At 37.9% G+C, this 22,811-nt stretch overlaps 1 protein-coding gene across 8 annotated transcripts in view; it reads right to left on the reverse strand.

The window, feature by feature from the left end:
• TTN (titin) overlaps window positions 1-22,811 on the reverse strand; it is a 236,790-nt gene that overhangs the window by 45,828 nt on the left and 168,151 nt on the right. For all 8 annotated transcript variants that reach the window (XM_042040505.1, XM_042040513.1, XM_042040510.1 and 5 more), the window contains 40 exons: window positions 22,614-22,743; window positions 22,195-22,494; window positions 21,792-22,109; window positions 21,410-21,706; window positions 21,021-21,320; window positions 20,031-20,345; window positions 19,792-19,940; window positions 18,786-18,936; window positions 18,415-18,696; window positions 18,021-18,323; window positions 17,613-17,915; window positions 17,213-17,494; window positions 16,455-16,754; window positions 16,062-16,364; window positions 15,641-15,949; window positions 15,275-15,556; window positions 14,746-15,045; window positions 14,312-14,605; window positions 11,249-14,215; window positions 10,828-11,148; window positions 10,436-10,720; window positions 9,929-10,228; window positions 9,308-9,610; window positions 7,963-8,238; window positions 7,548-7,847; window positions 7,155-7,457; window positions 6,618-6,917; window positions 6,203-6,490; window positions 5,814-6,110; window positions 5,422-5,724; window positions 5,024-5,329; window positions 3,968-4,255; window positions 3,574-3,864; window positions 3,192-3,479; window positions 2,435-3,025; window positions 2,237-2,341; window positions 1,552-1,749; window positions 1,171-1,467; window positions 464-1,051; window positions 68-370 (listed from right to left, as the gene is read on the reverse strand). In XM_042040505.1, coding sequence (XP_041896439.1) covers window positions 68-370; window positions 464-1,051; window positions 1,171-1,467; window positions 1,552-1,749; window positions 2,237-2,341; window positions 2,435-3,025; window positions 3,192-3,479; window positions 3,574-3,864; window positions 3,968-4,255; window positions 5,024-5,329; window positions 5,422-5,724; window positions 5,814-6,110; window positions 6,203-6,490; window positions 6,618-6,917; window positions 7,155-7,457; window positions 7,548-7,847; window positions 7,963-8,238; window positions 9,308-9,610; window positions 9,929-10,228; window positions 10,436-10,720; window positions 10,828-11,148; window positions 11,249-14,215; window positions 14,312-14,605; window positions 14,746-15,045; window positions 15,275-15,556; window positions 15,641-15,949; window positions 16,062-16,364; window positions 16,455-16,754; window positions 17,213-17,494; window positions 17,613-17,915; window positions 18,021-18,323; window positions 18,415-18,696; window positions 18,786-18,936; window positions 19,792-19,940; window positions 20,031-20,345; window positions 21,021-21,320; window positions 21,410-21,706; window positions 21,792-22,109; window positions 22,195-22,494; window positions 22,614-22,743 — 14,416 coding nt within the window. The remainder of the gene's footprint in view (window positions 1-67; window positions 371-463; window positions 1,052-1,170; window positions 1,468-1,551; window positions 1,750-2,236; window positions 2,342-2,434; window positions 3,026-3,191; window positions 3,480-3,573; window positions 3,865-3,967; window positions 4,256-5,023; window positions 5,330-5,421; window positions 5,725-5,813; window positions 6,111-6,202; window positions 6,491-6,617; window positions 6,918-7,154; window positions 7,458-7,547; window positions 7,848-7,962; window positions 8,239-9,307; window positions 9,611-9,928; window positions 10,229-10,435; window positions 10,721-10,827; window positions 11,149-11,248; window positions 14,216-14,311; window positions 14,606-14,745; window positions 15,046-15,274; window positions 15,557-15,640; window positions 15,950-16,061; window positions 16,365-16,454; window positions 16,755-17,212; window positions 17,495-17,612; window positions 17,916-18,020; window positions 18,324-18,414; window positions 18,697-18,785; window positions 18,937-19,791; window positions 19,941-20,030; window positions 20,346-21,020; window positions 21,321-21,409; window positions 21,707-21,791; window positions 22,110-22,194; window positions 22,495-22,613; window positions 22,744-22,811) is intronic.

Below are 22,811 nucleotides of genomic sequence, written 5' to 3' on the forward strand. Positions count from 1 at the left end.
CTTATGCTCTCTGAATGTGCTCCCTGCCCATCCCGCCCACCCCAAAAAGAAAAAGCATGATACTGACAAGCAACATCTTTGCAAAGGACTGAGTTTGAAGTATCGCTTGGTGGTCCAACTCCAGCTCTATTTTCTGCACTGACACGGAATTCATATTCATTTCCTTCCAGAAGACCAGTTACTTTGCATCTAAGATCTGAAACTGGTTTCTTTGTTGCTCTGACCCATCTTAAACCTTTCTTTTCTCTTCGCTCCACATGGTAACCTGTGATTTCACTTCCACCATCATCGACCGGCCTTTTCCAGGTAACTGTGACAGTATTTTTAGTCACATTTGTTACTTCTGGTTTTCCAGGAGGACCTGGAGGACCTGTTCAGGCAGAAAAAAGTATAGTTAAACCAAAAATCAAGTCTTTAAAAATTAATAAAACCACATTGGAATCTCTTAGCTTGTACTACTTACCAAATCTATCCACCATTTTAACTGGTTCTGATTGTACTGGTTCACCCTTGCCATACTGATTTACTGCTGAGACACGGAAAACATATTCATTTCCTTGAATGAGCTTGCTAACAACATGCCTACAGCTCTCAATGTTTTCAGCAACCAATGTCCAGAGCAGTCGACTAGTTTCTCTCTTTTCAAGAACATATGATTTCACTGGTGATCCACCATCTTCTGCAGGAGGTGTCCATGTAAGAGTCGCTTTTTCTGCTGAAACATTGCTGATTTCAATAGGCCCTGGAGGTCCTGGAATATCTAAAACTTTCACATGTACACTCTCCTGCTTAGTGCCAAAAGGATTGGTTGCAGTGATTGTGTATTCTCCAGAATCTTTTCTGGCTGCATATTTGACACTTAGAGTAGAAGAAGTTGGTTTGGTTTCAATGTGCACAAGCTCTGAAGGTCTAAAATCTTTTCCAGCTTTTGACCATGCAGAAGTTGGAGGTGGTTTGCCACGGATACTAATAGCAGACAGTGTGATGGTTTCCCCTGCTTTTACTGTTAAACCTTCCTTCAAAGTAGGATCCAGAACAATGCTTGGTGCCTCTGTCAAAACAAAGACAAAAAATACTGATTGTTACAACAAGAACACAGGGATAAGAAACAAAAGTGATTTGATATTAATTATTCAATAAAATTCTACCTTTTCAATGCCATCTACATACCATACTCATCCTTGCATATTATGGTTCCTGTGGATTCAGATGGAGGACTGATAGCTCCAGCGGTGTTCTTTGCTCTAATTCTGAACTCATATTTGCAGCCTTCAGTAAGGTCAGTTACAGTAAATGCACAGTCTGGAACATTCACATGATTAGCTTTTGTCCAAGTCTTTTTGGGTAAATCACGCTTTTCAACAATATAGCCAGTTAACTTATGTCCACCATCATATTTTGGTTCTGTCCAAATGAGTGTTACTGAGTTCCTGGTTACATTGATAACTTCAGGTTTCCCAGGAGGATCTAGAAGAAAAAATAACAAACAGCAGTCAAACAAAAGCTATTTCAAATTTCAGAATTTTCCTTTTTATTCTCCTGATGACTTACCAATAGGATCAAGTGCCACAACTGGCTCAGATGGAAGACTTGGTTTACCTACTCCAGCCATATTGATTGCCATTACTCTGAATTCATATTCCAGACCTTCAGTTAACCCTGTCACTCTGAAATCTTTCATTCTTATTGGAGTTTTATTTGCTCTCTTCCACAGAAGACTATTTCTTTCTTTAACTTCAATGTGATAACCTAGAAGATAAATGATGAGATGAAAATATGGGGGGGGTTTCTAGAAATCTCAATTTCTCACAGCACTGTGAAACATCCTAATGCCCATATTGCATGCTGCATACACTGTGCAAGAGGAGCACTGAAAACCAGATTAAGAAATGGATGTGAACATACACAACAGATGTATGTAATTGCAATGATGAGATGTTCATAAATGCAAATCGCTAATTTTATAGACCCAAGTATTGCCACATACAGGTGAGTTTGGCTTTATTTCTTTACATTTTTCGGTTCTGAGCAAAGATATTGTTTCTCAGTATTTTCCCAACATTTGAGTTATTTCTTAGGAAGTAAACCAGTAAAATCAGTCAATTAATTAGTCAATCAATCAATCAGTCAATCAATCACTTAATTTAGTGCATAAACACCTGTTACATTCATCTTACCTTTTGACAGAGAGAAAGAACTATTAACTGAAATACTAGGGAGGTTTTGGGGGATGTACCTGTGATTGGTGAACCTCCAGTTCTTCTGGGATCAGTCCAAGTCAAAGCTACAGACTCATGCCGAACAGCAACAATATTGGGAGGTGGAGGAGCATCTGGGACATCTAAACAATATTGAAAAAATGCAGTAATGTTAAAAATTATTATCACCTCTAAAATATTTTTTTTAGATTTCAAAAATTATAATGGATACTTACCAAATGGATGTTTTGCAATGATAGGCTCTGATTTAAGACCTTCCCCTACTCCATACTTATTCTCAGCCCTGATCCTGAATGTATATTCATTTCCTTCATGAAGTCTCGTAACTCTAAATGTGGTTTTCTGGACTGCAGAGGCACAAGTTACCCACTTATTGTTTACATTATCTCTCTTCTCTAGAACATAGTTAGTGATTTCTGAACCACCATCATCTTTTGGAGGGCCCCACTTTAAGGTTATGGCATCAGCTGTGACTTCTTCAAATTTCACCGGACCTGTTGGTATGCCAGGTTTACCAACAACTTTTACAGAAATAGTGCCTTCCTTGCTGCCAGCAACATTCTTCAGAGTTATTGTGTATTTCCCAGCATCAGCTTTCTGGCAGTCATGTACTACAAGAGTGGTGTTAACTGCTGTAGATTCAAATGCAACTCTTCCACTCTCAGTAATTGCCTGGTCTTCATCCTTCTTCCAAGTTACGGTTGGGACAGGCTTGCCTTTCATAGGGATTTTAAGACGGAAATTGCTACCTTCTTTAGCTGTATAGCACAAATCAGGTAGATCTCTTAAGTCAAGTTCAGGTGCCACTGTAAAAAATGAAGGAAACCAGTTATTCCACTATGCATAAACTCTGTTGTAAAATGAAGATGCTATTTTAAAGGTGTCTTATTTCTATATGTACATAGTAATGATAGTATGCATAAAATATAATTTGGGTAAGTAAAGCATTGAATTAATGATCTTGCTTCTCACCAACATCATCTCTTGCTACAATTGTGATCTCTGATGGAGTTCCATATCCAGCATCGTTTTGGGCCCTCACTCTGAAAGTGTATTCTTGTCCTTCTTTTAAGTCTCTCATTGAAAAATGGAGGTTCTTTCCCCGCATGACTTCTTGCCATTTATCTTCACCAATCAGGACTTCAACAATATATGCAGAAATGCGGCTTCCACCATCACTGATAGGTTTCTTCCATACCAAATTGCATGAGGATTTTGTTACAACTGAAGCTTTTAGATCCACAACTGGCCCAGGTGTTTCTAGAAGGAAGAAAAGCATAGTAAGTGTCCATTCAAGCTAAAAATAAAAATTATTTGAATTTAAAAATAGGTGAAAAGGATTCATTTTTCCTACCAGAAGCTTTGACAGCATCACGAGTTTCACAAGGATCACCAATACCATATTCATTTTCAGCAAAAACTCTGAAGAAGTAAGATTTGCCTTCCTCTAAGTTAGTTATCCTGTAGCTAGTCTTTGGACATTCTGTTGTTACAGTGGACCACGACTTTCTTTCTGCATCACGTTTTTCAACAACATAATTTGTGATTGGACTGCCCCCATCTACTAGAGGAGGTTCCCATGTAATGAAGGCAGAATCTTTAGATGCTTCCTTTACAATCAGGTTAATAGGTGGGCCTGGAGTATCTAGATAAACACAACATCACCATATTTGATTTAGTAACAAAATTTTAAAAACCAGTTAAAAAGTTAACAAATATATTTTAACGGGGAAAGCCCTGAGACTTACCAAGTACTTTTACAACAATGGTGTATGCCTTTTTGCCACAGCTGTTCTCCAGACTGAGGACATATTTTCCAGCATCATATTTATTTACATTTTCACAACGCAGGAAGGTATCAAAATCAGTTGACTTGATGTCTAATCCTTGTCTATCTCTTAGGTTGGCACCCACTTTAGACCATGAAATCTTAGGAGGTGGACGTCCTCTTACTGGCACATAAAGTCTCATTGTGACTCCAGCACGCAACACAAGGACTTTCCTTAGTTCTGCATCAAGTTCTCCTTCAGGTGGAACTGTGTTTAACAGAAAAACCCATGTAATTAAAGCATCATCTTTAAGACTACCATAAAAGTTACTGCGACAAAAACTCCCTTTTTACTGACATTTCACTTGACTAACCCAAATTTTCATGCCCGTGATGATATTAGTGTCCTGACTCCTGTTTGAAGGTGATTTGCAAATATGCAATTTTTTTGCACTGATTTCACATCCTTTTCTTTTTCTGCCTTTTCCACCATTTATGTTAGAAAGGCTCCTAGTTTCTCTAGAATTCAAAGGAGTTTCAGAGCCTCCTGGACTCTACTGCTTTTCTTCAAAAAATACAGTTTTGTGAAGCAATGCTTTTCTACATACAGCAAAACGCATACAAAAGCCAGCATGTCTCTTAAGAAGTGTCATATAATCAATCACACAGCTGCTTAGAATAGTAATCTTGGCTTCAAATTATTTAGAAGATATGAAGTTGACTGAAAGTTTTAAGAAAAATGAGAGATCTGAAAATTCTAATTTTAGGATTAGAAAAAGAAAAAAATCTTGACTATTCAGTGGGAGGCAGAAGGCTATAAAGCACACAAATGAAAAAGGCAGACACCGGCCAAATTCTATTCTGTTCCTAACTGCCCTGTTTTCTTCCAAATTAGTCACTGTTAGCCCACATTTTTTGACTAAAAACATGTTCCAAATTAATCTGCGCCTGTGACCTGTGACAAAGTGTGTCTTTGAAACTCATCCCATAAATTGAAGCAAAAGTCAACAAGGCAGTTTGTTTTCAGTGAACATACTTAAAATGTCTTTGGCAGTGTGTTTATCAGGAACATCACTAGGATCGCTGTATCCAATCTTATTGACAGCATAAACACGGAACTGGTACTCTGTATCTTCCATCAGCCCTGTTACCACAAATTGTGTAGCCTGTAAATTCTTGGGTACATTGCATCTGACCCAGTTGTCTGTGTCAGCTCTTTTTGATTCCACTAGATAACCAATAATAGGGCTTCCTCCATCATATGCTGGTTTGCTCCATGACAGGCTTATTGAATTGCGTGTAGTATCAACCACTTTTGGGAAAGCAGGTGGGCCAGGAGGATCTGGGAATTAAAATAACATTAAGTTAGCATACTAAATGCTGCATGATGCATTTGGAAATAATAACAGAAAGTATCTGAGACTTTTAGCTTACATTGAGGATCACGAGCATACACTGCTTTTGATGGTGCACTAGGCTTGCCAGGTCCAGCCTTATTCAATGCTATCACCCGGAACTCATATTCTGTTCCTTCTTGGAGTCCAGTAGCTTTAACCGTTCTCTCAATGACAGGCTTTCTGGTAACTTTTGTCCAGTTAAGAGCCTTCGTTTCACGCTTCTCCAGTATATAACCAGTTATTGGGGATCCACCATCACTAGCTGGTGGCTTCCAGCTAACAGTCATAAAGTCTTTTGTTACATTGCTAATTACTGGTGGATCACAAGGTCCAGGTACATCTGTGGAGATTCATTTGAAAATTATGTTCACATTCTTAGGTGTAGACAAAAATCCAGTGACTAATGAAACTATTCCACAAAGCACTTACCATATGGATTCTTAGCAACTGCTGGTTCAGTTAAGATGGGGTCTCCAACGCCATATTTGTTTTCAGCACAAATGCGGAACTGATACTCATGTCCTTCTATTAGTTTCTCCACTGTGCAGCTTGTAATGGGTACATTGGCACTGACTTGGGCCCAGTTAGGTCTGCTTGTTTCACGCTTGTCTACAATGTAGTTAGTAATTTCTGAACCTCCATCTTCCAGAGGAGGCTCCCAAGAAAGCATCGCACGATCTGCATACATATGTTTGATTTTGACAGAGGCTGGTGGGCCAGGCTTATCTAGGACAATAAACATCGCATTGTTATAGTTCCATCTCTTGCTATATCATTTAATTAGAAATTTATTTATTAATAGACAGTCTTTATCTTACCAAGTACTTTAAGCCTAATGGTTGCTGACTTTGATCCACTTGCATTTTCAGCAGTAATAGTGTAGTCTCCTGTTTGCTTCCTGTTAACACTGAACAACTCAACTGTAGCAAGATTTCTCTTTGTGGTGATCTTAACACCTTCAGATGGCTTTAAAATTTCTCCTTCTTTCTTCCAGGTGATTGCTGGCATTGGTTTGCCATATACGTTTGCCTCCAGACGCACATTAGTTCCAGCTTTTACTGTAAGCTGTGATTGCATAGACAGATCCAACTCTATTCTGGGAGGAACTGAAGGGAAAGAGTCCAAGAGTTAATCAATCTAGTAAGAGATAAATGTCTCGTTCTTCACATGAGTGTTAGTTCCCAACATGTACAGACTCTTACCAGAACTATCAAATGCTTTTACATTTCTTACCATTTTCTGGATGAATGGTCACTGGATCAGAAGGTTCAGAAGGTTGGCTAATGTTAACTGCTGTCTTGGCAATTGCTCTAAACTGGTACTGAGCATTTTCTTCCAAACCAGTCGCAGTGTACTCTTCTAGGGGTATTTGATGTGGAGTTGTATTGCACCGAACCCATTTATCACCAGGTAATTTGCAAGCTTCCACAAAGTAGCCAATAAGTTTGCTACCACCATCATGCTTTGGCCTTGTCCATACCAGTGATGCAGTACTCTTAGTGACATCAATAACTTCAGGTTTTCCAGGGGGATCTACGGCGAATAAAAACATATTAAAGTATATTTTCCCAAAAATGAGTTAACACATTAAAAAATGGCTTTAATATTACTAGATCCTATTTACTGCATACCTAGACAGTGCAATCAGAGTGAAGTCACAGTAAACATGAAAATATAAACAGAAGGGAAAACTAAAGATCAAAATAAGTTGCAGATAAACTGAAAATTATCATAAAACCAGTCTGTTGCAAAGTATTGGTATTGGCTTACCAACTGGTGCTCTTGCTGTGACAAACTCAGTTGGTTTACTAGGTTTACTTGCTCCAGCTCTGTTCAAAGCATAAATTCTGAAAGCATACTCAAGACCTTCGATGAGGCCCACACAAGGGTATTCTGTGGAGCGCACAGCTGTGTCATTAGCTTTCACCCACAGCAAACTGTTCCTTTCTTTGCGCTCAATGAGATAACCAGTAATTGGACTGCCTCCATCGCTGTCTGGTTTATCCCAAGCAACAAAAATGCAGTCCTTATTGACCTTGGTAATACGTGCATTCTTTGGTTCACTGGGAACATCTAGAAAGAAATACAAAGATAGATATCAATTGTATGTTTTCTTACTAGAACGATTAAATAGAGAAATGCTGCTATCAAAAACTGGCATACCAAATGGGAACCTTGCGATCATCTTGCCAGAAGGAAGTGGCTCAGAAATCCCAAAACGATTTTCAGCACGAACACGGAACATATACTCCTCTCCAGGAATCAGTTTTCCAATTCTGCAGCTTGTCTTTGTGACAGAAGATAAAGCTGTTACCCAGTCTCCTCGGCTTACATCACATTTCTCAACTACATAGTTTGTAATGTTGCTGCCACCATCTTCAAGAGGTATATGCCATGAAAGAGTGCAAGCATCAGCATCTATTTCAGAAATATCAAATGGAGGCTGTGGCGGACCTGGTTTATCTGCACAAAACAAGTATATTAAGAAAAAAGGGATGAAAGAAGATTACAACCACTAGAATATACTAAAACCAGCTTAATATAAAGCTGGACTGAAAAACAACCAAATGGAACATACCCATGACTGTCACTCTGATTTTCTGACTATCAGTACCAGAGCTATTTTCTGCAGTAAGAGTGTAAAAATCAGTATCTTTTCTAGTCACATCCTTAATGATAAGAACAGAAGACTTTTCTGCTTTGTGCACAGCAAGGCGACTAGATGTAACTACATCTTGATCTCCTTTCAACCATTTACAGACTGGCTGAGGCTTCCCATATACATGAGCTTCGATTCTCAGTTTCTTTCCAGCTTTAATGTGAACATGATCAGGCATCAGAATCTTAGGTGGGACTGTAAAAAAAAAAATCACACAGAGGCAAATAAATTCCACTTCTGTGACATATTAAATTACTTTTTCTTATTTTTTCATGTGAAACTTCTCTGCTTCTCTCTTAAGTGGAATCACCTGTAGAAATGACTAGAAAATCTTTAATTTAGGTTCCTCTTATGGACAACTTCAGTTTCTGCAGGTGACAATATCCATTTCAGTCTTACTTTTACATTATTGTACAGTTTATAAGAAAATATTTATGAATTTGGATTGCCTTCACACACATTTATGTAGAAATTTTTGCACTATTAATGCATGAAATATAAATCCTCTTTTTATCTGAAACCAATAAGCAAAATCACTTATTGCTGACTTTCTACAAGACAAACATGAAGGAGAAGAAAACTGAAGTTGTCACTGAGATAAACTTGCTTGCACAGTTAATCTTTCTGTATCCTTGAATTATTTTTCTCCTACTTCTTCTTTTGCACAAAATAAATTTTTTTTTCCAAAAGAAACCTGACAGTATGTTTGGTGTACTTCCTTCCACCAGCTAGTTTTTGTTCTCCTGTTTCTGTACTTCTCTCTTTCTCTTCACATGTCCCAAATTAAGAAGATTCTACTCATCTTGCCCTTTCCCTACATCTTCATGTGCCTCAAGAACCTTGCCACCTTAAATAGGCCGGTCTGTCCTCCCTGATTATTGTTTATATTCTCAACCAACTTTACAATATAAACCACTTATTTTCTCTTATATTAAAACAGCTCCCACTTTCCCATTTATCTCTCAAACTACGAGTCTGACACTTTTTCTCTTGCATTTAAACTTCATTGAAGGTATTTGTTATTTTTCCCTAATTCTTATCTTCTGGTTCCAACTGAAACCATACCTGAAAAATTATTTAATAGTTCTAAATTAGTGGTCCATTCTCACTTTTTTTCTGACCTGTCAAAATATTCAGTACAGTTAATCACAATCCTCCAGATAACTCCATAAAGCAAATGTCTTTCTGTGACTCAAAGAACAGTATATCTCGCTCATTTAATTATTAAAGCAGTATATTAGGTGGTATTTAAATTGTTACTTACTGAGTTGTTCTTTAATTTCATATTCTCCCGCAGCTTCTATTGGCAAGCTTACTCCTACAGCATTTCTAGCTGCCACTCTAAAGTTGTACTTCTTTCCTTCTTTCAGACCAGCTACAACAATGGAGAGATCTTTAACAACTGAATATTCTGTCCAGCGATCTGCTGGCTGATCATGCTCTTTATAGCTAACAATGTATCCATCAATTTTAGAGCCTCCATCGCGAAGTGGTGGCAGCCAGCCTAAAGTAGCACTATTCTTTGTAATTTCAGTAACTTCAAGTTTTCTTGGTGGATCAGGTTCACCTTTCAGGGGAAAAAAGAAAGATGGTAAACATTGAATTTCCAAGATTTTCTTACTCTTGAATATTGGATGTTATCCATGCTAATTCAACAAGGACAATACAGAAATGAGCGAAACTCGTAATAATTTCGAAAGTACTATATTCATTGGTCATATTATTTGAAAGAAACTGACACAGAAATACTTATTTTTATCCTTGAATAGTTAGCTCAATTTAGAAGCATTAACTCAAAAATTGCAAAATCCCACTAAAATTAGAGAAAAACAAACAGAAAATATCCATGAAGGCAAACATAAAATATACATGAAGGCATACTCACTTAGTGGATCTGATGCTAGAACTGGTTTTGGTATGTCACTTGGAACACCAGACCCATATTCATTTACTGCTGTTACTCTAAAGTAATATTCATTTCCAGGTACAAGGTTCGCTATTTGGAAACTAGTTTTCTTTAGTTCTGCTGTGACTGTTGCCCAGGTCTTCCTGTCAGCCTCCCGTTTCTGCAGGATGTAATGAGTCACTGGGCTACCCCCATCATTCTCTGGAGGTGCCCATGAAAGATGGCATGACATCTTGGTAACATCTGAAACCTTGAAGTCTGACACAGGTCCAGGAGTATCTATGAAGAAATTTCAATTTATGTTAGTACTTTCTTCTTTAGTAAGTAAAAATTAAAGGGGGCTAAAAGTTTTCTACATGGAGGGAGTTAGTGTTAGGTGATAGAGTTGTGCTCAAAAACTGTCATACCTGGAGGTCATAAATATTCCTGCAAGAAACATTCAAAATAGTTATAAAATTGTCTTGAGGTATTTCTCTCATTACTTACCCAGAACTCTGACGTTCACAAATACAGCCTTTTCTCCAGCTGCATTAACAAGTGTCAATGAATATTTGCCTGAGTCATCACGTGTTGAATTGGGAATGACACAGAAGGCCATAGTGTCAACCAGATCAACTTGTCCTTTTCTGATAACATTATCAATGCCCATTCTCCTCCAGGTGACTTTTGGTGCTGGGCGACCCCTAATAATGGCAAAAAGTCTAATAGGGCATCCTGCTCTGACTATGACTAACTTTCTCATGCTTGCATCCAACTCAATCTCAGGAGGTTCTGAAAGACAAAGAAATAAAATGCAAGGTTTTGCACATGAAATGAAATAAGCCTAAAGCAAATAAAGGTTGTGTGTAAACACCTCAAAAGAGGATGGGAAAACTCACCAAGAATTTCCTTGGGAGACACAGCTTCTTTCAATTCTGCTGGTCGGCCAAGGCCAACCTGGTTTTGGGCAGAAACCCTGAACTCATACAATTGTTTCTCATCCAGGCTGGTAGCTGTGAATTCTGTATGAATAACTTGAGCAGCAACATTACATCGTTTCCATCCTGCTTCAGGATCAGCACCCTCAACTTTTGGTCTCATTTCCACAACATATCCAATAATTGGAGCACCACCATCATACACTGGTTTTCCCCAGCCAAGGGTTAAGGAAGTCTTTGTGCTATCAACCACTCTCAGGTTTGTTGGAGGACCAGGTGGTTCTGCAAGACAGTAAAAATTACAGATTAGAACACAGTGTACAATTTAGCAATCTGTTATGGTAATACTGAAATAATACAGAAAAATTCAATGGTATTTTACCTATTGGGTCTTTGGCTATTACAGGTCTTGATGGCAAGCTTGGTTCTCCAAGTCCGACTTCATTTTCAGCACTGACACGGAACTGGTACTCATGACCAGGGAAGAGATTAGTAACCTTCTTGCGTCTCTCTGGGATTGGCGTTTTAGTAACAGGAACCCATCTTAGTGACCGTTTCTCTTTCTTCTCTAAAATGTATCCTGTAATTGATTTGCCACCATCATATTCTGGTGGATTCCAAACTACAGTCATCTCTTCTTTGCTAACTCTTGTAACTTCTGGAGGGTCGGGGCGTCCAGGTCTATCATACTTTGTTTTTGCAATAATTGGATGTGTTTCTGTTGGTGGGCCAGTGCCTATTTTATTCTCTGCACGCACTCTGAATATATATTCATTACCTTCAATGAGGCGTGTCACTTTTGCATAGTTTGTAAGGACAGAGGAAGAGTATGTAGACCAAACCATACGTTTGCTTTCACATTTTTCCAGGATGTAGTTCTGTATTTCACAACCACCATCATCTTCTGGAGGATCCCAAGTAACAGTACATCTATCACTTGAAATGTCAGTGACTTTCAAGTTTTGTACAGGACCTGGTTTATCCAAGACAATAACAGTAGCATATGCTACAAAGCTACCAGCTGCATTAGTTGCAGTAATCACGTATTTCCCACCATCAGTACGCCTTGATTTTGTGAGAACAAACTTAGATGTGTCAGAAGTTGTTTCAATACTGACTCTTGGAGATCTGGTGAGGTCTGTGGCATCTTTGTCTTTTGTCCATACAACTTCAGGCTGTGGTTTTCCTCTGACTCCAGCCTCAATTCTAATTGTGTCACCTGCTTTCACAGTTAGAACCCCACTTAATTTCAAATCTAGCACTGGTTTCTGGAGATCTTCCTTCACGACAACTTCAGCTGTTTTTACCCAGTTACTTTCACCGGCCTCATTCTTGGTTTGAACTCGGAATTGGTAAATTTTATTTTCCACACATTTATCTACCATGTAGTGTGTTTCCTTAATGCTGCCTTTGTGAACTCTTTCCCATTCATCTGAGTCTTTCAGTTTTCTCTCAACATGATAACTTAAATTGGGACTTCCACCATCATAATCTGGCCTTCTCCATTTCAGATATACAAATGTCTTTCCTTTCTCTGCAATGTGAAGATTTTCTGGCTCTCCAGGCTTGTCAATAGGATTAATAGCAAGGATAGGAGTCTTGGTCTCAATGCAAGGACCTGGACCTATTTTGTTCTCTGCACAAACTCTGAAGAAGTATTCCCGGTTCTCTATAAGATTTGCCTTTACTAGTCGTTTAGTAATATCAGAGGAGACAATTGACCATCCCCTCTGATTTGGTTGACGGTATTCTACTATGTAATTTGTAATTTCAGAGCCACCATTATCCACTGGACTCTCCCAAGAGATCATACAAGAGTCTTTTGTGACATAGCTTACTTTCAGGTTCTGACATGGTCCAGGTCTGTCAAGTACATTAACAACAGCAAAAGCTTGAGCGTGTCCACAGCTGTTCTTAGCTGCTATTATATATTTGCCATGATCAGATCTTTTGGCTTCTTTCACTTGCAGTTCAACATTAGGTAGATCATGAAGTATTTCAACACGCTTTTCTTGGACTAATACTTTGCCATCTTTAGACCATGTTATTTCAGGATCTGGTCGACCTTTTACTTTACCAGTAATATGTATTGTTTGACCTACTCGGACAGTAATTAAGTCTCGACAGGTCACATCTAGGCTTACTTCTGGAGGAGCAAGAATATCCTTTGCAAGTACAGTTTCTGGTAGTTCTCTTGGTTCTCCCTCTCCCACAATGTTGACAGCTTTTATTCGGAACTTATATTCATTTCCTTCTATTAATCCAGGTACTCTGAAAGCACACTGTCTAATGAGTTCATCCTTATTAATCCTATTCCACTGTGTAGTTCCAGTTTTCTGACATTCCACAATGTATCCCAGAATTGGGCTGCCACCATCCTTGAGGGGCTTTGTCCACACAAGATCAGCTGATTCTTTAGTTTTGTCTTTTAACTTTGGATTTATAGGTGGTCCAGGAGGAGTGATAGGACGTGATGCTTTTATTGGATCAGAGCTTGGAGATGGTTTGCTTAAGCCCACCATGTTTTCTGCAAGAACTCTGAATTCATATGTGTTGCCTTCAAAAAGACCAGTGACTCTGTATTTCATATCAAGTATAGGTGACTTATTGACACGCACCCATTTACCAGATGCTTCCCGACGTTCAAGTATATAACCAGTTATTGGAGTTCCACCATCAGATTTTGGTAGAGTCCAAGACACTGTTGCACCATTTTCTGTAATATCATAAACAGTTGGTTTACCAGGTGGGGATGGTGGATCAAACATGTATTTAGCAACTGTTGGTTCTGAATCCAGAGGTGCACCAATGCCTATCTTATTTTCAGCACGAACGCGAAAAATATATTCACAGCCCTTCTGCAGTCGTGGTACCTTAATTTTTGTGTGACTTGTTCCAGAGCTAACCACTCCCCAGGTTTCTTTCTTTGATTGACGCTTCTCAACAATATAATTAATTATAGGACTCCCACCATCATCTTTAGGAGGACGCCAAGAAATAACCATATATTCCGGTGTTACTTCAAGAATATTAATAGGACCAGTTGGTGGGCCTGGAACATCCAAAACTGTAAGGTGCAGAGCCACAGTTTTGCTGCCAGCTGCATTAGATACTGTGAGTAGATATTCTCCTGTATCTTTTCTTACACAGTCTTTGATAGTAAGCACAGTTGAGTAATTGTCAGTCTCAATCTTGTATTTGCCATCTGGTTTAATTTCAGTGTCATCAGTAACCCATTTTGCTGTGGGAACTGGCACACCTCTCATAATCGCTGGAAGGCGCACTGTGGTGCCAGCCTTAACAACGAGACCTTCAATTAACTTCACATCTAGATCCACAGATGGAGGTACTGAAAACAGAGAAAAATGGAAATTATATTCTCAGGGCAAATGCTTATAGAAAAAGAGAAAGAATCAGTGAAACAACATGAAAAACCAAAAATTACCTAGTTTTTCTTGGCACTCTATTGGTATAGTTGTATCTGGAAGGCTAAGACCAACAATGTTCTGAGCTCTCACACGGAATTTGTATATTTTTCCTTTCTGTAGGCCTGTAACAACACAGTCTAGCATAGGGACTGTCTGGAACTTAGTCCATTCATCTGCACCATCTTCTTGATATTCCACCAAATACCCAGTTATCTCAGCACCACCATCACGATCTGGTCGATTCCAAACAAGGGAAACTTCAGTCTTGTCAACATCTACATGATGCAGATTCTTTGGTGGCCCTGGAGGATCTTTTAAAATACAAAACCAAAATGGTTACTAGGATGAAAACTCTATGGTACCAGTGCATCGTGTTCATACCAACAGGACGACCTCAAAATTACCAAATCCCATATGAACAAAACAAATCATATGATTGAAAAACACTTACGCAGTGGATCTATAGCTTTGATAGGTTTAAGCGTTTCCACATATGGACCTCTACCATATTGATTCTCAGCTGCAACTCGGAAGAGATACTGAGTGCCTTCCATGAGATATTTAGCCATATGACTGCGTTTCTTGGAGGATGATGAGATGGCTACCCACTGTGCAGAAGCTACATCTCTCCTCTCCACCACGTAGTTGGTAATGACAGAGCCGCCATCATCTTCTGGTTCCATCCAAGTGATATAACAGGAGTCACTTCTAACATCACTGATGTTCAGATTTCTGGGTGGACCAGGCTTATCTAACATTGATAAAAATGGGATCCATTATTTATTTGGCAATCAGCATTTCTTATAAAACTTTGTACATTTCAAGATAAATTATATTATATTTTATATAATTTTTAGTCCTCTTTCTGCTGTGTATTTTTTATAACTTGGTTTATAGATATTATCCAGAAATTCCTTTATTTCTTAATCTCCAATTATAGAGTAAAAAAATGTTGTACAGAAGGAACACAAAAAGATTACCTAAGACCACAACTTTTACTGAAACAGTCTTTGAACCAGCTGGATTTTCAACTGTCAGGGAGTACATTCCACCATCTTCATGGACAGTGTTACGGATTTCAAGTTTACTGCCAACTCCTGTAACCTCAATATCAGCTTTGGGTGACACCTCACGATCTTCTTTCTTCCAAGTAACTTTCGGGAATGGAACACCCTTAATAACAGCACTAAGTCTCAGGGTATCTCCAGCTTTTACATGTTGTTCTCGGGCCATATTAGCATCAAGTATTAACTCAGGAGGTTCTGGAATGAAAAACATAAGTTTTTACAAAATGAGGAAAAAAAAGTCTGTTCTTAGGTAAACTTATCTGATTTTATTAAACTCACCAAGCCTGTCCTTTACTTCCACCGGATCAGGAACATGCGCTGGATCAGATTCGCCTGCTGCATTGACTGCCTTGACCCTGAATTTATACGTTAATCCCTCAGTAAGACCAGTGACTTTGTAGTTTGTTTCAGGACAAGAATCTGCTGTAAGATTAGCCTGTTTCCACTCTTCATCTCCAACTTTCTGATACTCTATAAGATAGCCAATTATCTTGCTATTTCCATCATGGCGAGGTGGTTGCCAAGATAAATCAACTGAATTTTTAGTTTTATCTACTGCTTCTGGATTAACAGGTGGACTTGGTTTTGCTGTTAAAAAAGCAAAAAAATGAAACGGGAGAAAAAAAACCTATTAGAATAACTTTCTAACTGAAACTGAGTGCATTAAAATTTCAATGACAAATGAAATGTGATACTTTACCGATTGGATCTCTAGCAAAAATTGGCTTTGATGGTGGACTAGGATCACCAACGCCAATTTCATTTTCTGCTGAAACACGGAATTCATATTGACAGCCTTCAAGGAGATCAGGTACTTTGAACTTTGTACCGGGGAAAATTGGGTCTTTGGTAACTTTGACCCATCTTGTAGCCATTGTTTCTTTCTTTTCTACAATATAGTTTGTTATTGGCTTGCCTCCATCATATGGCTTGTTCCAAACCACTACTGCAGAATCTTTGGTTATATCCTTAATGATTGGTTGCTCAGGTGCATCAGGAACACCTGGGGTGAGGAGAAAAAAAAGAGTGTATGAGCATTACAAACAGAATAAAGATTGGAGTATCCAAATATAATTGCAAATGAAAAACTTACGGAAACGGTCCTTGGCTTTCATCTCATCAGAGATGAGAGGATCACTTATGCCATAAAGATTTTCAGCATAAATTCGAATTTGGTATTCTCTTCCTTCAAGCAGCTTGGGAATTTTGCATGTTGTCTTCACTGTGGCAGATGTAACTGGCATCCACACGTCTTTGTGTGCATCCTTCTTCTCAATTATGTAATTTGTAATTTCACTGCCTCCATCATCTAACGGAGGTTTCCAGGAAACTACCATATGATCTTTAAAGACTTCATCAAATATAACTGGGCCTACTGGAGGTGATGGGCGATCTGTTTAAGAAAAAATAAACCATACTCATGCTTTTTTATGAACTTCACAAAACAACTTAGATTAAACAGTGTCAATACAGTAAATATAGCATAAAATTAGAAACCTGACATCATAGTTACAATAAGGCATCAAGACTTCAGGGCTATTCCTATTTGTTTGACATACTGGAATTAATTCCTTACTACTCATAACGTATTTGGTGATTAACATTTTCTACAGTGTTGACATTCTCTAAATGCATGTAGAGACATTAAATTAATAATAAACTAATGGATAAACTAATCCAGAGTTAAATATGTGCTCAGAATTAATAAATAGCTTTTTAGTATAATTGAGAATGCAGTAAATCAAATTATTGTAATAAAGAACACATTTCAATACTTAAATTTTATAAAATGCAATGAATTCTAATCACAAATAAAAATCCCAGACCATATTGTTATTCAGTAAAACCTACCAACAACATTAACTTGACAATATCCTTTTCTTGATCCTGTGCTGTTCTCTACAGTAACACAATATTTGCCTGTGTCTTCGCGGACAGATTTTAGTACTCCCAAACAAAGAGTTGTAGGAGTTGTCTTGACCTTTATTCGGTCATCTTCTTTCACAACAATATCATCCTTTAGCCAAGTAACCTTTGGTGCAGGCTTGCCTGAGTAACGTCCAGTCAAGCTGAAAGCTTCACCAACTCGGACAATAAGTTTGTCTCTAAAGTCAAGGTCAAGTGTGGGAGGAGCTGAAAGACAATATTAAAATACGCAACGCCCACAAATGTCAGCAATATTAATACAAAAAAGTAAGGAATCAGTCTAAGTAATTACTATTTTAAAAAGAAATATGTAAAAGAAACGTACCAATTTCATCCTTGCACGTGATTGGTTTAGTGCAAAATGATGGCTTGCCTTGCCCTACAATATTGCAAGCACTCACACGATACTCATAGGTGTCACCCTCTTTCAAGCCTTCTACAGTGAATTTCCTATCAAGCATTTTCTCCTTTGTAACTTTGTGGAATTTGTCTTTTCCAATGAGACGGCTCTCTAGAACGTACATGGTGATATCTGAGCCTCCATTATATTTTGGAGGGTTCCAAGTTAGTGTAACAGAGTTCTTGGTGACTGCTTTTACTTCCAGGTCTTCTGGACGGTCAGGAACAGCTGAGAATAAAGTAAAAATAAGGTAGATTCATTTCTCTGCACATTCAGAATCTTCTTGTGTATTAATCTCATATGACAGTTATCCAAACTCAAAAATACCCTTACTTATTGGATCTCTAATGAGAATCTCTTTTGTTGTTTCTGTGAAAGGACCCATGCCAATTATATTTTCAGCTGCAATTCGGAAGAAGTAGGCTTTCCCTTGAATGAGTCCCTGAATAGTAGCATTCTGTCTTGTAACTGTGCAGGTCACTGGAGTCCAAGCTCTATGGTCAGATTCACGTTTTTCAATTATATAGTTGGTAATAGGAGAACCACCATCATCTTCTGGAGCAAACCATGACAATTTACAAGAGTCATTGGTTAGATTCTCCGTAAGGAGTGGCATTCCAACTGGGCCTGGCACATCTGAAAGCAAAGAAAAAAATGGAGTATTGAAGCACACATGCTGAATCTTATGAAACTGTACTTGTTCACAAGCACTGAAATAGCAATTTACCTAGCACATCAACAATAATTGTCTTCTTCCTCTCACCACCGTCATTTTTAGCAAGAAGAGTGTATAAACCCTGGTGACTCCTTTTGCAATTCTTGATGACTAAAGAAGAACTAATAGCTGTTTCTTCAATTTTGGCTTCTTCTGGCAGAGCATGCTCATCCCTGCTCCAAGTCACCGTTGGAGGTGGTTTTCCTGAGACATATGCTATGATCCGAATTACTCCTCCAGCATGAACAACAATTCTGTCCCTGACACTTGCATCCAAATTAATATCAGGAGCCACTGAGGGACAAGAACAAAAAGGTCAATGAATTTTTTTTTTCTTGCTTTGAGTTAGAAGTACTAAAAATGTAAATCAAAATTGTAAATACCAATTCTGTCCTTCATTTCAATAATGTCTGTAACTTCTCCAGGTTCTCCAATGCCAGCAGCATTTACTGCTCTAACTCTAAATTTGTAAAAACAGCCTTCTTTTAATCCTGTCACAACAAACTTGGTTCCTCTAATTTCTTTATCTTTTACCTGGAAGAAAACATTGTAACGTCAGCAAGCATCAAGATATCACCAATTTCTTTGCAGAGTTTGAAACAAATCTTACATTTGATATTATTTCAGATTTACAATCACATAACAGTATTAAGCATACATAGATCTAGCCCACATAGAACTCTTCAGAAATTTTTAGAGAAATACAGGACATGGATCTACAAGCTATTCTGAAGATTTTTCTTTTTTTTAATGTACTCTAACATAGAAGGTTGTTACAGCAATTACAGTAGTCTGGTCACAGAATAATTACATGTATTTTTGGACACATAAACTCATATAAGTGAGAGCAACAAGAAAAGGGATTTCTGTTCTTTTCTTTTCAAAACCCAATATAAAGTCTCTTTACCTGGAAACAGTATAGGAAATGTAGGTCTTACTAAAAATGCACCCATATGTTTATGGAGATATAAAAAATAGCCAAGGTGTGCACCAGTTAAATTTTCAGTAATGCACTATTGAAAAAAATGAAGAAAATGTAGAGACACAGTAGTTGTAAATGCTTTGACACTGACACCAGTGAGGACTACTTTTCTGACAGTTCTAACTAGGTCTTCTCCGTTTTTTTATCAAATATTACCTACATATATTCCCACATCTTTAATTAGAAATTATAAAATTCTACATCTAGTCATTACAAAGTTAACTTAATATTGAGGAAGGGCAAGCTTTGTCTTGTATTTTAAACATACGAAGATAATTATGGTGCAAACTTTTACAAAATAACTTGAATAGTAAACATTTTTAAAGAAATTTTTTTTCTGGAGCAATTAATTTTGATAGACACAGAGAGAAGAAGTGTAGATTCTGTAGTAATAGTTTTCAACCTACCCGTTCCCATTCTTCCTTTCCTTCCTCTTTAAACTCAACAATGTAGCCAGTGACTCTAGAACCACCATCCTTTACTGGTGGAGTCCACTCCAAGTCTACAGAAGACCTTGTCCAATCAGTAACTTTTGGTATAGGAGGGCCGGGTGGGGCTGAAAAATATCATCATACAGCATAACAATATATTATATGTTCTCATTTGAATACTTTCAAATTTTGAAAAAAAAGTTTTAAATATTTACCAATAGGATCTCTAGCAAGTGCTGGATCAGATGGCATGCTTGGTGGGCCAACACCAGCCGCATTGATAGCTGAAACACGGAACTGATATTCAGAGCCTTCAATAAGGCCTGTAACTTTGTATGAAACCCCCAGTGCCATAGGCTTGATAGGATCTCTGTTAACCCTGGTCCATCTCTTTCCAGTGGTCTCTTTGCGCTCCAACCAGTAACCAGTAATAGGAGAGCCACCATCATGCTCTGGTTCTTCCCAGTTTACAGTCATTGAGTCACGTGTTATACTGCTAACTGTTGGCTTGTCACAAGGTCCAGGGACAGCTGAGGGAAAAAAAAATAGCTTGTAAAAAATTACGTTAAAGATATATAGAAATAGCTAAGTGTAAAAGAACTATGCACTCACATGGTCACCATTGCACTAGGTGGTTACCCATCTGCACAAAATTTCTTCCCTCATTCAGTTTCTCACCCCTATTCAGGTACATATAATTCTGTGAAAAATACCCTTCCTTCAAATAAAAATCATCAAATTTTTTTTCCTAGCCTTTCTGGATCATTATCTCATTTTAGTGCCCAGCCTAACACTTGCTGTTTTAAGAACCATTCTCTCTTTTCAGCCTAACATTCCTTCTATGTCAGAGCTAATCTGTCTAATTTATCTTTCAAAACTAAAGGCAGGAAACTAATTCTTCATCGGCTATGAGTTTAATAATGTCTCAAATACAATAGAGTAAGCTGAATCTTATCAGGTAAACACTTATTTGTATGTTTAAGCCTTAAAAATATTGAGATTGTATTTTAATATAACACAAGAGGGGCGAAAAGTATTTTTAAGCACTACACATGCTTTTAAGAACCAGGAACTACTGCTAAAACTCTTCAAGCTATTCTAGAAATTTAGTGATGAGAGAAAGTAGTAGAGGTATTTAACAGATGCTCCACACATACCAGCATATGGAAACAACTGACATCACTTGAAAGCTTATTTCTACTTACTGAAAAGGTTTCGTGCTGTTTCTGGCTCACTATCCAAAGGTTCTCCAATACCATATTTGTTTTGTGCCATAATGCGGAACACATATTCATGGCCTTCCATCAACTTGGGAACAGTGAATATGCATTCCTTAGGCTCATTAGTAACAGGTACCCATGTCTTCCTATTTGCTTCTTTTTTCTCTATAACATAATTCGTAATCTTAGAACCACCATCATCTAATGGAGGAAGCCATGATATTGTCATTTTATCAGCCAAAATGGATTCAAATTTAATAGGTCCTACTGGAGGTCCAGGACGACCTAAAAGATGCATTTTAATAAAGAAGAATTAATCAAGTATCAAATGAATGCTATTAATTAATGTAATTGTAAGAGATTTTGATACGTACCCAGAACATTCAGCCGCATCTCCTTTGAAGCAGTTCCCAAATTATTTACAGCTGTTATAGTATATAAGCCTGTATCATTTCTGCGAGACTGTTGGATCAATAAAGTGCAAGTATCTTCATCAATGATCTTGTTGACATGTTGATCATACACCACTGGTGATTTGTCACCTGGTTTCTTTGGAGAAGCTTTTAGCCATGTTAATGTGGGGAAGGGTACACCCTTTATCTTGGCCACAATTTTAACATCTGTTCCCTCTTCAACTTCCATAAATTCTTTGAGCTCAATAGATGGTGGACCTACAACAAAATGTTGAAAAAATAGCATACAAAAGTACTTCATGATTTTAAAATGGAATTTGTATTTACTAGTATCAGTACTTACACGTCTGGTCTTTGACAACAAGTGGGCCAACAGTGGCTGAAGGTCTGCTAGGACCTGCTATATTTACAGCTTTGACTCTGAATTCATATTCTCCACCTTCTACAAGATCCTCAACAGTAAACTTTGTTTCTTCCACATCACGTCTGTTGCATTGCTTCCAAGACTCTTTCACTTCTCCAGTACGATCCCAGCGGAGACATTCAACATTATAATGTGTAACAGGAGCTCCACCATCATTCTTTGGTGGTTTCCATGTCAGGCTCACTGTGTTCTTGGTTACAAGGCCAATCCTCAGTTTAATAGGTGGATCAGGAGGATCTTCACAACCAAAATAAATGTGAATAAATACATTATACAGTACCATCTGGTTTTAAAGGATTTGTTTGACTTTAATTTTACTTACGAATTGGATCCCTGGCTGTGGTCCGCTGGATGGTTTCTGCAGGAGGGCCAACTCCAAAACGGTTTTCTGCACGTACCCGGAAGAAATACTCTTGGCCAGCTATGAGATCAGGTACCACAAAGGAAGTACTGCCACAGTTTGGATTGACTTTAGTCCAGGCCTTCCCCTCAATATTTCTTTTCTCTATAACATAGCCTCTGATTCTATCTCCACCATCATCATCTGGCATCTTCCATGAAAGTTTACAGCTACCTCTTGTGATATCACTTACTTTTAGGTCTTTTGGTGGACCAGGGACATCTGTTAAGATAAAAGTAAAACAGACACAATTTTACAGAAGTATGTAGAAAAATACAATTAAAAAATATAATAAAAAATAAACCCTAATATTTGAATAGTTCAATATATGCAAGCCATACCAAGCACATTGACTCTGATGTGCACTGTTTTTTGTCCTGCTTTGTTCTTTGCTGTAATACTGTATCGTCCAGAATGACTTCTGTTGCAGTCAGGGATGATAATCTCTGAACGTGTATCAGTTGCTTTCACCTGTGTATTATAGGAAGAAAGAGAAGTTACAGATCAACTTTGAAAATTTGTTTCAAAAATACTACAAT

This window comes from Corvus kubaryi, unplaced genomic scaffold (assembly GCF_017639235.1).
Source record: "Corvus kubaryi isolate FWS band 111438036 unplaced genomic scaffold, C.kubaryi_AGA036_p1.0 37396, whole genome shotgun sequence".
NCBI classification, from domain to species: Eukaryota; Metazoa; Chordata; class Aves; order Passeriformes; family Corvidae; genus Corvus; species Corvus kubaryi.